Raw genomic sequence first — 16,225 nt, 5'->3', positions numbered from 1 at the left:
TTTTGAATTTTAAATAGTACATTCAGGATAGGATTCATTCAATAAATCAAAATTATAGGGGGGAAAAAAGAATAAAGCATTAGAAGCATTATAGTTGATTTAGGCTAAACACCCCATGAAAAATACATATACATAGTTTTGAGTTCTTATTATTGCATTTGATTCCTAATGTATAGGTCATAATAGTTATTTTTTCACCATTACATTAGATTCTTCATATACATATATATCGTGGTTGACATGAATTGCTCTCTTCATATATCCACGTCAATATTGTTATTTTTTTGTATACACGAAATTTCCAGTTGCCTTAATATGGAGTACATTATCTACCAATTGTTGTACATGTATAATACAGCGGCAACTTATTTTATACTTGTGCTTAGCGATCATATTTCTTCGTAACTGTATTTTACCAATTGGCACAATTGGCTGATATCTCCACATCAATATTGTTATTGTTTATATATACGAAATTGGCAATTGTCATAATATGAAGTACATTATCTACTATTTTTGAAAGTGAATGATATGCATTTGCTATTCCAATTTATGGTAGGGAGCATTTATTTGGACTCTATTAGCAGTGGAAAAAGTTTTTATAAGGTCAAAAAAGAAAACTTATAAAGTGTTAACCTCATATCTTTTCCTCAGGCTTTATATATAGTATAGATATTAAGTTAACTACTAATTGTTCCAAACTTAATTAGGAGTAGTATCTTTCTAACTAAAAACACCACACTCCCACTTACTTTTATAAGTTTGGGCACGCTGTAAGTGCTATCATTTGTAATTCCTAATAATCAGTTAATCACATATTGTTTTTTTAGATTTCAATTAAATAATTTTTTGAAAGGACTATTATATTTGCTGTAAAGGTGTGACATTCTTCCCCCTTATTCCAATGTTAAAATATATATATGTAATTTTACTATTAAAAAAAATATATATATATAAATATATTCGAACTCGCAAGCCGACTCGCAAAATAACGAGTTTAATATTTTTGAATTTAAGTTCGATTTGGCCAACTCGAACTCGACTCGAGTTCGATATTGATCGAGGTCAAGTCGACTTTTAACTGGAGCCGCTCGTGAGCGATTCGATTCGTTTGCAACCTTAGTTTAAACTATGACATGAATTCTAAACAAAATAGCTCTGCCACAAGAATAAAGAAAAGAAAGCAATAGTATAACAAAATGCTCATGTGTATCCTCATATTATCTACATGAATTTCGTTAGTCTCATACTAATCAAAGGATATTGGAGAAAAGTCCATATATAAGACTAAAAGACTCCAAGAACAAGAACATGACTGCTAATTTTTCCCTAGTAATTAATTATCTCATCAACGGCCTCTATATGGTTGTTACCCATCGTTTAAAGTAGAACTGTACATTACAAGAATTTTACACACAAGAGGCCAATTCTTTAAGCAGCATTAAAGACCGATAGCTGAAGTTTGATTAACTATTCTATGGTAAAATGCTTTATGAATTCTTAGATACTTCATGCTTGTATACCTCTATTTCTTTACACTCCACACCCAGAGTCCAGCAGGCAGCAGAGCTCTATCATGACCAAATCCACTGCACACAATTGTCATTGCATTGAAAAACAGGTACTTAAAATCGGATATTTGATGATTCAAGAATTCCATAAGACTTGTGATGTAGGAAAAGGGAGGTGAGACAATTGCCAACACAAGTCAGCTTTCTTCATTGAGCTCTTTGGAGGCATGTAAGATATATCTGTTGTAAAGGAGAGAGAACAAACAGCAGCTGCTATTCTTTCTATAGTTTAGGAGGAGCTCAAGGAATAGTTTAGGAGGAGCTCAAGGAACATGATATATTCATTTACCGAAGAGAAAGATTTATTGCAAGAATAGGTTCGCTCTCATCATTTTGCAATCTTAATACAAGATTAAGATTAAAAGATACATAATCAAAATGTATCCAAGAAATTAGTCAGAATTAAAAGATAGAAAACGAAAAGGCAAAAAAAAAAAAAAATGCTGTGCAATGTGATCCTTAACTGAAAGTCCAAATATGATGTAGGAGAAACCTATGGAATCTAACTGAAAGTCCAAATGTGATGTAGGTGAAAACTATGGAATCAAGTATTTCTGTCTCCAGCATGCACAATAAATCAAGATTCAGAACTATACAGCAATATCTGTTTGATGTGGTAAAAAACGTATCTGGGCCACTCGAGGTCTGACAGTTTGCTGCAATAAATAGTAGGTTATGAGCTCAAATGGACAAGGAAAGTAACTTCCTACATTGAAAAGTAAAATTTGCTTTAAAAAAAAAAATGCAAGGCACTTACTGTCATAAGAAGCTGGCGCTTAATATTCTTCAATTCTGCTAAAACATCTTTCATGTTCATCCTTTCTCCTGGAGATTCTCTACAGCAGTTCAAAGCCAATTTCAGAATCAATATAACACACTTCAGCTTGCCAGTGAAATGCTCATCCTCTGGCCTTATTAAGTTTGCGTCAATGACCTGAAGTGCATTAGGAAGAGAATCTTCTACCCAGCTTTTAAGGCTCAAATCACTTGAAAACATTTCATCGCTAGGCTTCACTCTCGAAAAAGTTTCCATCAGAACTATTCCGAAACTATAAACATCGATTCTTCTCGAAACTAATCCCTCCGATCCATACTCTATCATAAGATTACAATAGTTAGAATAATAGAAAGAGCCAAAAGAATAAACAACAGATGGAAAAACCTAGAAGTAAAGGAAATATAGACAGCGAAAGCTACAAGATTAACCTGGTGCAATGCATCCCAGTGTTGCCAGGGTGACGGTATGCAATATACTTTCTCCTTCGCCAAACATTTTTGTGATACCGAAGTCACTTACAGAAGCAACCATATCTTCATCAAGCAAGATGTTACTAGGCTTCAGGTCACAATGTACCACGGGAGTATAATAACCATAATGGAGATATTCTAATGCACAAGCAACATCAATCATTATGTTTACTCTTTGAAACAGATCTAAAAAATGGTTGTGGGAGTACAACCACTTCTCAAGATTCCCATTAGGCATGTATTTGAGTACCAAGGCTTTAAAATCAGGGTTCGAGCAGTTGCCGAGCACCTTTGTAAGATTTCGATGGCGTAAACTCTTTAGTACCTCACATTCTCTATCAAAACTTGTTGATGCACCTTCCACTTGCAAGTTGAATACCTTGACAGCCACAACAATGCCATCACTTAGGATCCCTTTGTAAACAGAACCAAAGCTCCCTTCTCCAAGCAAATTGCTTTCATTGTAGTTATCAGTTGACTGCAAAAGGTCATAGTATGAAAATCTTTCATATTTTGCCACTGACATCAACTCTGTTCCACCTAAACCTTTTCGTTTCTTCAGCCTCCTTAGAGTCAATATTGCTCCAATTACTATTATCGGTATTGCTGCAATTCCTGACAGACTAATGACAAGTAGAAGCACCTTCCTTTTACTTGACCTTCTAGTTGAATTACGCTGACATGGTGGAACATTAAGCCTTGAGTCACCACAGAGTGCTTCATTGTTAATGAAAAATTGACCTGTAAAGTTTCTGAAGGAACCACCTTGAGGAATTTCGCCGCTTAATCTATTAAAAGAAACATTGCATTCCTTAAGATTTTTGAGTGCCTCCATTGACTTGTTGGAAAAATGGCTATATTCATTGTAGAGTGAATGAGAAAATTGTTCTCATAATGGCACTCTTGAAAGAATTCAGGATAATTATCTATCATTCATGTATATTAATTATTGATACATGATTTTGGATAGGATTCCTTTGGGGTTATCTTATTGAGATACATGTATGTACATGAATGTGGTCCTTTGATAAACGTGAAGATAATTATCTGGAATTTAACACTTGTTGCCAATTTCTAACAGTCACCCTTGGCCAGCATCTATAAATATCTCCTTTTGTTTCAAAAGCAAGGGCGCTCTCTCTCTTTTTTCCTTCTTGCATCTGCATCTTTTATAGTGTTCCATATTGCTCTAGTTCGAGTTCGCTGGGGTGAAGAACGTTTGGTGCTGACATATTCACCTTTTAATCCGTTGTATCCTGGGAGACAGACGCCTACTCAACCTCAAGCACTCTACCTGGAGGGGGCGAATCTGTTTTAAGGAAATTGTGTTCACAAGCCTCGGATTGTTATTATTGTTATTTTCGATTATTACTTTCTTTTTGGGTTGTATTTATTCTTCTCTTTTGTATCAGCCTATTTTATTATTTGGCTAACAGTCTTAAAACAGAATCCGGTTCTCAATGGCTGACAATACAGGAAGAGACACCAATATTTCTACTTCTGATGCTGCTGCCTCTGGCTCAATTGTGAAACAACCTGAAGGAAAGATTACTCCTATGGTGTCTACCAACCATAGTGAGAAACCTGAGAAGTTCTATGGCCTGAACTTCAAGACATGGCAACAAAAGATGTTGTTCTATTTGACAACATTGAATCTCTCGAGATTCTTAAGTGAGGATGCTCCAAAGCTGTCTGAAGGCTTAACTGATGCACAAGCTGTCAATGCTATTGATGCTTGGAAGCACTCCGACTTCCTTTGTCGAAATTATGTCATGAACTGCTTGCATGACTCGCTGTATAACGTGTATCAAATACACAAGACGGCGAAGGCACTGTGGGAATCCTTAGATCGGAAATATAAAACCGAAGATGCCGGAGCAAAGAAATTTGTCGTTGGAAAATTTCTAGACTATAAAATGGTGGATTCCAAAACTGTTATCAGTCAAGTGCAAGAAATTCAGATTATCTTGCATGAGATTCTAGCTGAAGGCATGATTTTGAGTGAAACCTTTCAAGTAGCTGCTGTTATTGAGAAGCTACCTCCTGGATGGAAGGATTTCAAGAACTATCTCAAGCACAAGCGCAAAGAGATGAGTATGGAGGACCTTATCGTTAGACTTCGAATTGAAGAAGACAACAGGGGTTCTGATTGCAAGGCAACAACTTTTGTTGATGCTAAAGCAAATATTGTGGAGTATAAGTAAGGGCAAAACTCCAAAGGCAAAAAGCCAACTCGAAATCTTGGGGCAAAAGGGAAAATCTCTAAGCAGAAATTCCAAGGTAAGTGCTTCAATTGTGACAAAAAAGGTCACAAGTCCACTGAATGTAAGCTTCCAAAGAAGAAGAAGCATGAAGCAAACTTGCTTGATAGAATCGAGGGAGACATGGAAAACATGAACCTGACTGCTATGGTCTCTGAAGTAAATATGATAGGGTCAAATCCGAAAGAATGGTGGATTGACACTGGAGCTACAAGACATGTTTGCACAAACAAAGACTTGTTTACTACCTTCGAAAAGGTTGAAGGTGAAAAAATGTTCATGGGGAACTCTGCCTCATCTGCTATTGAAGGTCAAGGGAAGGTGTTACTAAAGATGACTTCTGGCAAAACATTGACTTTGAACGATGTTCTGTATGTGCCAGAAATCCGCAAGAACCTTGTTTCTGGATCGTTGCTGAACAAGCATGGCTTTCGCATGGTTTTTGAATCGGATAAAATTATATTATCCAAATCTGGGATGTATGTAGGGAAAGGATATACAACCGATGGGTTGTTCAAATTGAATGTAATGACTATTGTGAATAATAAGAATAAGTCTTCTGCTTATTTGCTTGAGTCTTCCAATTTATGGCATGGTAGACTAGGTCATGTTAATTATGATACTTTGCGTAGACTAATTAACTTGGATCATATTCCTTCCTTTCACATCAATTCAAACCATAAATGCGAGATTTGCGTAGAAGCAAAATTAACAAGGTCATCGTTTCAAACAATTGAAAGAAACACCGAACCCCTTGAATTGATTCACACAGATGTCTGTGATTTGAAATTTGTTCAAACAAGAGGTGGTAATAAATATTTTATCACTTTCATTGATGATTGCACAAAATACTGTTATGTGTATTTGCTCAAAAGTAAAGATGAAGCCTTGGAAAAATTCATTCTCTACAAGAATGAAGTTGAAAATCAACTTAACCGGAGAGTTAAAAGGTTAAGAAGTGATAGAGGTGGTGAATATGAAACACCTATTGGTGATTTTTGTGCAAAATATGGAATTGTTCATGAAGTAACTGCATCTTACTCACCACAATCGAATGGTGTTGCTGAACGGAAAAATCGCACATTAAAGGAAATGATGAATGCGATGTTACTAAGTTCAGGATTGCCTCAAAATATGTAGGGTGAAGCTATTTTGTCAAGCAATTACCTTTTAAATAGGGTACCCCGGAAAAAACAAGATAAAACTCCTTATGAGTTATGGAAAGGTAGGAGACCATCCTACAAATACTTGAAAGTGTGGGGGTGTCTTGCAAAGGTGGCTATTCCAGCACCAAAGAGAATAAAGATAGGTCCTAGAACTGTGGACTGTATCTTTATAGGCTATGCACATAATAGTACTGCTTATCGATTTCTTGTGTATAATTCAGAAATTTCGGATATACACAAAAATACGATAATGGAATCAAGGAATGCTTCATTCTTTGAAGATGTGTTTCCTTGTATATTGATTGGTGCATCAAGTTCATCAAAACGAACACATGAAGTTATGAATCAAGAAAAACATGATCATAACTTGATTCAACAAGATGAACCGAGACGTAGCGAAAGGGCTAGAGTGGAAAAATCATTTGGAGATGATTTTACAACTTTTCTATTAGAAAAGGAACCACAAACCTATACAGAAGCTGTAAATTCTTCTGAAGGATTTTTGTGGAAAGAAGCAATAAAAAGTGAGGTTGATTCTATTTTACAGAATCATACATGGGAGTTAGTGGATCTTCCTCCTGGTTGTAGACCTTTAGGGTCCAAATGGATTTTGAAAAGGAAAATGAAACCTGATGGCTCTGTCGATAAGTACAAAGCCAGACTTGTAATCAAAGGATACAAGCAACAAGAAGGTTTGGATTATTTTGATACTTATTCTCCTGTTACGAGAATAAATTCTATCAGAATGATACTTGCTATCGCTGCATTGAGAAATCTGGAGATACATCAAATGGATGTAAAGACGGCCTTCTTAAATGGTGATTTAGATGAAGAAATCTACATGGAGCAACCTGAGGGTTTCATAACTCCGGGAGCAAGAAATAAAGTTTGTAAATTAGTCAAATCATTGTATGGACTAAAACAAGCGCCAAAGAAATGGCATGAAAAGTTCGACAATGCAATGATAACTAATGGATACAGAATAAATGAGTGTGACAAATGTGTCTACACTAAAGAAACAGACAATGGCTATGTCATCTTATGTCTTTATGTAGATGATATACTTATTGTTGGTAGTAATGACAAAATGGTCAAGTCTACCAAGGATATGTTGAATTCAAAATTTGACATGAAAGATATGGGGCTTGCTGATGTAATTTTAGGAGTTAAAATTACAAGAATATCAGACGGGTTGGTCTTGAGTCAAACTCATTATGTGGACAAGATTCTAGAAAAATTCAATAAGGATGATTCTGGAATTGCAAGAACTCCATTAGACAATTGTTTCCATCTATCTAAGAATAGAGGAGAGAGTATTTCTCAAGTAGAATACTCAAGAATCATTGGCAGTCTAATGTACTTAATGAGTTGTACTAGACCTGACATTGCATATGCAGTAAGCAAATTGAGCAGATTTACAAGCAATCCGAGTGCTGATCATTGGAAAGCAATTTTAAGGGTACTTAAATACTTACGGTACACTTGGAACTATGGACTGCATTACACTAGATACCCTGCTGTTTTAGAAGGGTATGCAGATGCAAATTGGATATCTGATATAAAGGATTCAAAATCCACAAGTGGATATGTGTTCACACTTGCCAGTGGGGCAGTATCTTGGAAGTCTTCTAAACAAACTATTGTAGCTAGATCTACAATGGAATCTGAGTTCATTGCCTTGGACAAATGTGGAGAAGAAGCTGAATGGCTCCACCATTTCCTTGAAGACATTCCAAAATGGGAGAAACCTGTGCCACCAATTTGTATTCACTGTGATAGTCAATTAGCAATTGGAAGAGCACAGAATAACATATATAATGGTAAGTCTAGACATATACGTCGTAGGCATAATACCATTAGACAACTACTCTCAACAGGAGTTATCTCTATTGATTATGTGAAATCAAAGGATAACATAGCGGATCCGCTAACTAAAGGATTGAATAGAGAGTTGGTTGCAAAAATGGCAAAGGGAATGGGACTAAAGCCCATGGAAGGCTAAGTGTTATAAAGGAAACCCAACCTAGCTGACTGGAGATCCCAAGATCTAGGTTCAAAGGGACAACCTAATTATAAGGACTTAGCGTAGTCATTGTGGGGGGATACCCCTAAACCCATTCCGTAATGAAACAATGACGCAAAGGAGAATTAAGGATAGCACAATGTGTGCTTTAATGATTCTTAAGTGAAGTAATTTATTACTGATGTGGGGCCGCTTCAAAAGAGAATTGTTTAGGGCTCAATTCTTAAAAACTCTTGCTGAACCAGGTTGATGTTCATGGCCAAAACGAACATAACTATGAGAACTGATCTAATGGAGCATGATTCCTGTGTGAAATATATGGTTCATTTACACTAAAAAGCGAGACAGTTCAAAGACATCATGTCTACTGGATTGCTAGTAAAGTAAGTGTATTTCACAAGAGAAGGTTCAATGGGTAACACCAACCTATCTTATGCAGGTTTCAGTTGTGGAACACTACTGTAGAGTCAAATCAAAACAAATTTTCCATTCATGTGGGGGATTGTTGGAAAAATGGCTATATTCATTGTAGAGTGAATGAGAAAATTGTTCTCATAATGGCACTCTTGAAAGAATTCAGGATAATTATCTATCATTCATGTAAATTAATTATTGATACATGATTTTGGATAGGATTCCTTTGGGGTTATCTTATTGAGATACATGTATGTACATGAATGTGGTCCTTTGATAAACGTGAAGATAATTATCTGGAATTTAACACTTGTTGCCAATTTCTAACAGTCACCCTTGGTCAGCATCTATAAATATCTCCTTTTGTTTCAAAAGCAAGGGCGCTCTCTCTCTTTTTTCCTTCTTGCATCTGCATCTTTTATAGTGTTCCATATTGCTCTAGTTCGAGTTCGCTGGGGTGAAGAACGTTTGGTGCTGACATATTCACCTTTTAATCCGTTGTATCCTGGGAGACAGACGCCTACTCAACCTCAAGCACTCTACCTGGAGGGGGCGAATCTGTTTTAAGGAAATTGTGTTCACAAGCCTCGGATTGTTATTATTGTTATTTTCGATTATTACTTTCTTTTTGGGTTGTATTTATTCTTCTCTTTTGTATCAGCCTATTTTATTATTTGGCTAACATGACTTGGGTATCACACCTGAGAGATTATTGTGGGAAAGGTCCAAGAATTCCAAGCTTACCATATTGCTAACTGATTTTGGTATAGAGCCCTGCAGATTATTTTTTGCCAATGAAAGATTCTGTAAAGCTTGCAGCTCTCCAATAGTAGTAGGAATAATGTTTGACAATTGATTAATTGAGAAATCCAAATTGTATGCCGCTCTGAGGTTCCCGATCTCTAGAGGTAGCGAACCACTCAAGAAATTTGATGAAAGGTTGAGAACTTGGAGATTTTTCATGCTCAATAGGTTGGCAGGTATCATAGAAGTCAAGTTGTTGGAGTCCAAAAAAATCTGAGTCAAATTTGACATATTTCCTAAGCATTCTGGAATTCCACCAAAAAATTGATTTTGGCTCAACTGTAACAACCCCAAGCTATGTAGTTCACAGAAAATATTCAAGACATCCCTTATTTGATTGATGCCCAAGTAGAACACCTGAAGATTTTTCAATCTATTGAAACTTTTGGGGATAGATCCAACCAATTCATTACCTGAAAAATCTAGATGCAGTAAACTGCTCAAATTGCCGATTCCAGTGGGGATGTTTCCTTCGATTTTACAATTGCTTACAGTAAAATACACAAGAGAGGTTGAATGGTTAGAGAAGGAAGCTGGAAGGAAACCGTTCAGAGGATTGTATCCCACTACTAAATATTTCAAGGATCTGCAACCCGTCAAGAAAGTGAGAAAGCTTAATTCTGGAGATGAGGATTCACCTGACAACCTGTTGAAATCCAAGTTTAGCAATTCTAGCTTTCCTAGACTTCCTAAAGAGTTGGGGATTGAACCTGTGAGCTCATTATCATGAAGCGACAAAGCAACGAGCTTTGAAGCATTTGAGATGGAGGTAGGTATAATTCCAGTCAAGTGATTCTGTTCGAGAGAAAGAAACTTCAGATTGCTCAGCTTATTGCCCGTTGTCAAAGGAATTGTTCCTGAGAATTTGTTCTGGTCGAGTGCAATATATTGGAGAGATGAAATATTGAAAATTGCTGTAGGTATGTAACCCGATAATGTATTATTGTCTAAATAAAGCTGCTCTAATCTGTGAAGGTTCCCAATCTTTTCGGGTATTGCACTTGTAATATGGTAATTATTATTGTGTTAGCATACCATTGGCACTGTCTAGCAAGGCTCCAAGATTAAAGAAAAATTTTAAAAACCTTTAGAATAAATGAGGGTTATAGGTCCTCTCTAATCCCTCTATTTGCAACTTTAAAATCCACCTCTTTAAACATAAAATAAAAGAATTAATCTTTTATACACTGATAATGCATACACCATTATCATTGGATGCATGACAATTCATCTGAATTTAAATTTAAAATCCAAATTTTATTCATGTATCGTGTATCTAACCGTCAATAATGTATACATTATTGGTGTATATAATAATAAGAAAAATGACCTGTTTCATCCCTCACATTTCAAAAAAATATTCTTTTCGTCCCTCACATTTAAAACGAAACAAATTGGTCCTTCACATTTAAAAATCCAAACTTTTACATCCTAGAAATAAACTCTCAGTTGTGAATCAAACCATCTAACAACCCGGTTACAAATTTTGGGGGTAGAATTGGTAGATCACGCGCAAAAACATATTTCCAACAAATAAATTAAAGCAATTAAAAAATCTTAATTAAAACCCATTTGTTTCTTCAAAAGAACGAAATAGTGCTAAAGCTCTCAAACACTAAACCCTTAGTGCAACAAAACTGAGGAATATGTTTAAGGGTTTAGTGCTTGAGAGCTTTAGCACTATTTCGTTCTTTTGAAGAAACAAATGGGTTTTAATTAAGATTTTTTAATTGCTTTAATTTATTTGTTGGAAATATGTTTTTACGTGTGAACTACCAATTCTACCTCCAAAATTTGTAACCGGGTTGTTAGATGGTTTGATTCACAACTGAGAGTTTATTTCTAGAATGTAAAACCTTGGGTTTTTAAATATGAAGGATCAATTTCCTTCGTTTTAAATATGAGGGACGAAAAGAATATTTTTACAAAATGTGAGGGATGAAACATGTCATTTTCTCTAATATTTACTCAAAATAAAATCCGTTAAAATGAAAAGTTGATTTCAATCAATCGAACATGGGCCCAAGTTATCCTATAGATCAAACTGATGCCGAGTTTTAACCACGGTCTATGCAATTAAGACCACGAAATGAGGAACCAAGCATGCCTGCCAATTTGTTGTTTGGATTTGAAAAATATGAATCGCCAACATAGCTAAATTTTGTATTTCAGTCGGAATTGCACCAGCAAAATTGCAGTTTTATGAGTTTGATTTGACTTGTAATGGAAAACTATAGTAACATACAATGATAATATTTTGAACTTTCCAAATGCATTAGTTGGAAATGATTGTGTTTCTTTTAATCCTATAGATCAAATGCATGCCAAGTTTTGCCGACGGTTTAAGTAATTAAGGACTTGAAATTAGGAAATTTGACATACCAGTTAATTTGTTGTTGCTAAAATCTAAACCCGTCAACATAGTTAGATTCCATATCTCATTTGGAGTTGCACCTGCAAAATCGCAACTATTATGAGTTTGATATGATTGGTAATGGAAGGATACAATAACAATTAATGAGAATATTGAACTCTCCAAACGCATTAATTGGAAATGATGCCTAATGGGTGATAAAGTTATCATAATTGATAAATTTTAGCATTTAAGAAGTGATGTCTTTGGTTTTGAAAAACTTTTGGCAAGGAAAGAGTTTTAGCATTTAAGAAGGAGTAAATCTTATATACACTGAAGCGTATATACTATCACCATTTGATTCATGATATGTGTGTAAAAGTTGAATTTCAAATTTAAATTTTACATAGTTGTCATTCATCCAACGCTGACAGTGTAAAAAGGAAAAATTAATCCTTTAAGAAGTAATGTCTTTGATTTTGAAAAACTTTTGGCAAGGAAAGAGTTTTGCAAGTGACAAAAAACACCGTTGCAAATAAATCAACAAAACTGGGGCGAAAGTTTAATTGTTTGTGCTTCAACTACATCTATTTTATTTTTCCTTTTTTTTAGTTGTCATTTTTTTTTTTGGCAACAAAAGTTTAAAATCTAATAATTCACTTTCATAAAACTAAAAACAAAAATGTGGCCAACTTTATGCTATTATTTTTCTTTATTTCTTTTTGTCTGAAAGATGCATAATACTTTCAAAGTCCCTAAAGTAACTTAATTTTACTACAAAGAGATAGTGGGTTTCCAAATTCTAAATCAAACCAAAACATGACTATCTTAGCTTTTTGAGAGAGAGAGAGAGAGAGACTATTATGAATTTGGAACTTTTTATCCGCAGAAAATGATAAATTGAAAGGAAAAATATAATTTACTATTTTAGAAGAAAACATAGAATAATAAATTTTTAAGACCTGTGAAAAAAAGAAAATTCAAAAATGATAAATTCAAAAAACATCAACGAAACAAGCATATCAGATATGATATTCTAATTCTCTTAATTAAACCAATTGTATATGCTTAGTTTACTAGGTTTTCTTTTTCTTTTATTTGATAAATAAACACACTTCTCGTGACTTTTTACAGTACTAGTCAAAACTAAATTAATGATTTGGGTGTAAAAACTTGTCAAAAACTAAAATGGTTCAAACTTCCAATACAAGAGCATCGTCATCTAAAATGATAATTTCTTTCTTAGGAGTAAATTTGTTTCCTCAAGACCTACGGACTTTTTTATAATAGCCATTTCTACTCTCATTATTGGATAGAAAACTAAAGGTTGTGTAACTACTTAAGAAGTAAATTCAAACTTATCCCTTCATTAGTTCATACTAATAGCTTGCAATAAATCAATACTATCACTTTACTAATTATTTCTAGGTCTAATTGACATGAAATTCTACACATTTCCTTTTATTTTGGTTTCTCGGTCATCAATTCCTACTCTAGTATTCAACACAATTAATCGTTACTAACTCAATGAAATCTCATAAAGAAACCATTACCATTAGCACACTTAAAATGTATTCCGTAGCTTATCAAACATAAAGAGTTTTATAACCACTACATAATAAATTCAAACTTATCTCGTTCTTAATAATTGCATCCTTATCACTTTAGTTAACTCATACTTATCATTCCTTATATTTATTTCTTCTCAATAAACTTATTCAATAATATTCTTTAAAGTTTACAACGATGCACACCTTTATCGAAATATATCATAAATTTGCAATTAACAAATTTTTCCCAAATAAAATTATGGCAAATTTCAAACTAATGTATCTAATTTCTGGAACAAAAAATTGCGGGGTGTCACAAAGAGAGATGGTAATTTTTTGTTTTGAGAAATTTGGGTTGCTAAGGGTATTTTATGTCCTAAAATTTAGATTATTTATGTCTAAATTTGTCCATTCTTGCTCATGAACTTCTCAGACTAAAGATTCACTTCACTAGGAAACAGACGGACATGAAAGAGAGAATTTGTTGGTAATGGAAAACTTAGGTTGAATAAAGAAGGGCAAATTACATTTTACCCCCTTATGGTTTAGTATTTTTGTACATAACTCCTATGGTTTCAAAAGTTATACATAACCCCCTGAAAATTTGGATTAAAGTGTCAAAGTGATGGAAATGATCATTCGTAACGAAACCTTTAAAATGTCGAAATTACCCTTATTTATAAATTAATATGACTATAATGACCAAAATATATAAACATAATATACATGATGCACTAAACTTGTCACAACGATGGATGGCCAATTAAAGCTGCCACATATAGTGGCAAATTGATAGGAGGTAAGGGTTGAACCCTTGACCTTCCAAGACTTAAGTCTTGTGTAGTGACCACCAGGCCAAAGGCCTAGTGGCGAATGGTGAGGCTTCGGGGTAATGAAAAACTTTTTTGAATAAAGAAAGAGAAGAATAGTGGGGCCTCGGGGTATTATCGGACTTTTAATAAAAAATAATGTTGGCATCAATAGAGAGAATATAACAGATGGGTTAGGCCATTTAGGGTGTTTCTGTTATAAATATGTTTGGATGTAGGACCTTTGGTAATATTGACAAACCTCAGGATCTGATCTGTAATTTGGTCAAACCGAAGGGAAGTTGTAATCAACCAAAGAATATATGCAGAATCCGATTACATGATTTGCATGTTTAAGGTTGCAATTTTGATTTGCATACTTGTTAAAGCATGATCCACAACGAACTGTCTACCAAATCCAGGAAAAGAAAATGGCGGTACAGTTTTTCTTTTTCTCTGAAGCGTCCATATAGAAGAACAGAAGCATAAGTTCAATATATACTTGCAAACCATATACAAGAGCACAAGTATAAGCTTAATATATATTTATAAAATAGGAATAGAAACAGGGCACTAATACATTTTACCTCGTAAATTGTTGGACTCCAGGGCTAGTGTCTCGAGCATTGTCAAGTTCCCAATGGCCTTAGGTATGGGTCCCCTTAAATAGTTCAGAGGCAAGGCAAGCGTCTGGAGCATGGAACACTCAGACAATGTTGAAGGTATTTGGCCAATCAAATTATTGCCTCCTAGACCAAGATATGTAAGTTTATGAAGGGCGTGACAGATGGTGTCTGGAAGAATGCCAGATAGACTGTTTTGGAATAGAGAAATGATTTGCAATGAGGAAATATTGAAAGTGTGGAGAGGCAAAGGACCCGAAAGCTGATTCCTATCAATAATCAAAATTTTCAAACTATGAAGATTCTGAAATTCTATTGGAATGGTCCCCTCAATGGAATTGTCTGTCAGCCATAGACTCTCCAATTTTGACATGTTAGAGATGGAAGGCGGGAGAGAACCCGAAAAGCTATTATTGCTTAGAGTCAGCTGTTGGAGTTTGTGTAAATAACCAAACCAGGAGGGAAGCTCTCCACCAAGATTGTTGATCCCAAGATAGAGGTATCTTAATCTCCGCAGGTGAGCTAACTCACGAGGCAGTTCTCCATGGAAATTGTTGCTGCTGAGGTCAAGGGAAACTAGAAAAGATAGATTCCCAAGTTGAGGAGGTAAGTCGCCAGTAAGTTTCATGTTTGAGATATTTAAGGCAGTCACCCGACGGTGTCGAGGGCCGCAGGTGACACCCATCCAATCACAGACGGAGGAGGTGACTGACCAGTTTTTTGCCAAGATTTCTTGAGGTTCTGATGAAGCGATCATGCGATCTCTAAGCGCAAGAAGCGCTGATTGATCCGTAGTAATATTACTGTTGCTGGCAGCCCCCACCGCTAGGAAAACCATGCTAAATTTTAGCAAGAAAAAGTAGTGAATTTTGCCCATTGATCAAGTTCAGATTAAAAATCACAAAAACAACAGAAAAACTGTAACTCACATGAAATGGTGTCAACTGCAAAATCATATATAGGGGAGGCGAGCATGGAAGCGTCTTAACGCACTAACACACATGGAGGTGGGGCCAGCAATTAGAGTCGTCGTCTCTTCTCTCTAGCTATGATAACATCAATATAGCAGGAAAAACATCCCCAGTCAATATAAATGTTGGATTTTCCTACTGAATAACTATCAAATGATGCCCCAAGTTAGACTCAGGAAACCCCTTGAATGTTTGAAAGTATCCAAAAAATTTTCTTCTTTTGAGATAAAGTGCTTGCCCCAGTACAAAATTTGCAAGTTCATTTTATTGTACCATCTAGTTGATATGAAATCAAATTTGCCCTCCCAATCAATGTAAGATGGTCTGCCTCGGGCCTATGCATCAAATCAAGATAGAGGCTTCTACGACCAACTTGTATAGATGTTGATAATTTTTGTATAAAACATAGGTATCCACGTCTGTTAATAGTTT

General features: G+C 35.1%; 2 protein-coding genes across 2 annotated transcripts; one reads left to right on the top strand and one right to left on the bottom strand.

The window, feature by feature from the left end:
• Positions 1 to 1,950: 1,950 nt before the first annotated feature.
• LOC140014096 (probable LRR receptor-like serine/threonine-protein kinase At3g47570) lies at positions 1,951 to 3,654 on the bottom strand. The gene is made up of 3 exons (XM_072064491.1): positions 2,778 to 3,654; positions 2,329 to 2,666; positions 1,951 to 2,227 (listed from the first exon to the last, which is right to left on the bottom strand). Exons 1-3 carry the CDS (start codon positions 3,652 to 3,654, stop codon positions 2,162 to 2,164), a joined length of 1,281 nt encoding a protein of 426 aa, XP_071920592.1. The 3' UTR covers positions 1,951 to 2,161.
• A 625-nt stretch (positions 3,655 to 4,279) lies between these two features.
• Positions 4,280 to 5,023, top strand: LOC140014095 (uncharacterized). The gene has a single exon (XM_072064490.1). The coding sequence runs from the start codon at positions 4,280 to 4,282 to the stop codon at positions 5,021 to 5,023; it is 744 nt and encodes a 247-aa protein (XP_071920591.1).
• Positions 5,024 to 16,225: the final 11,202 nt, after the last annotated feature.

This window comes from Coffea arabica, chromosome 9c, assembly GCF_036785885.1.
Source record: "Coffea arabica cultivar ET-39 chromosome 9c, Coffea Arabica ET-39 HiFi, whole genome shotgun sequence".
NCBI lineage: Eukaryota > Viridiplantae > Streptophyta > Magnoliopsida > Gentianales > Rubiaceae > Coffea > Coffea arabica.
This window is presented reverse-complemented; position numbering and strand designations above follow the sequence as displayed.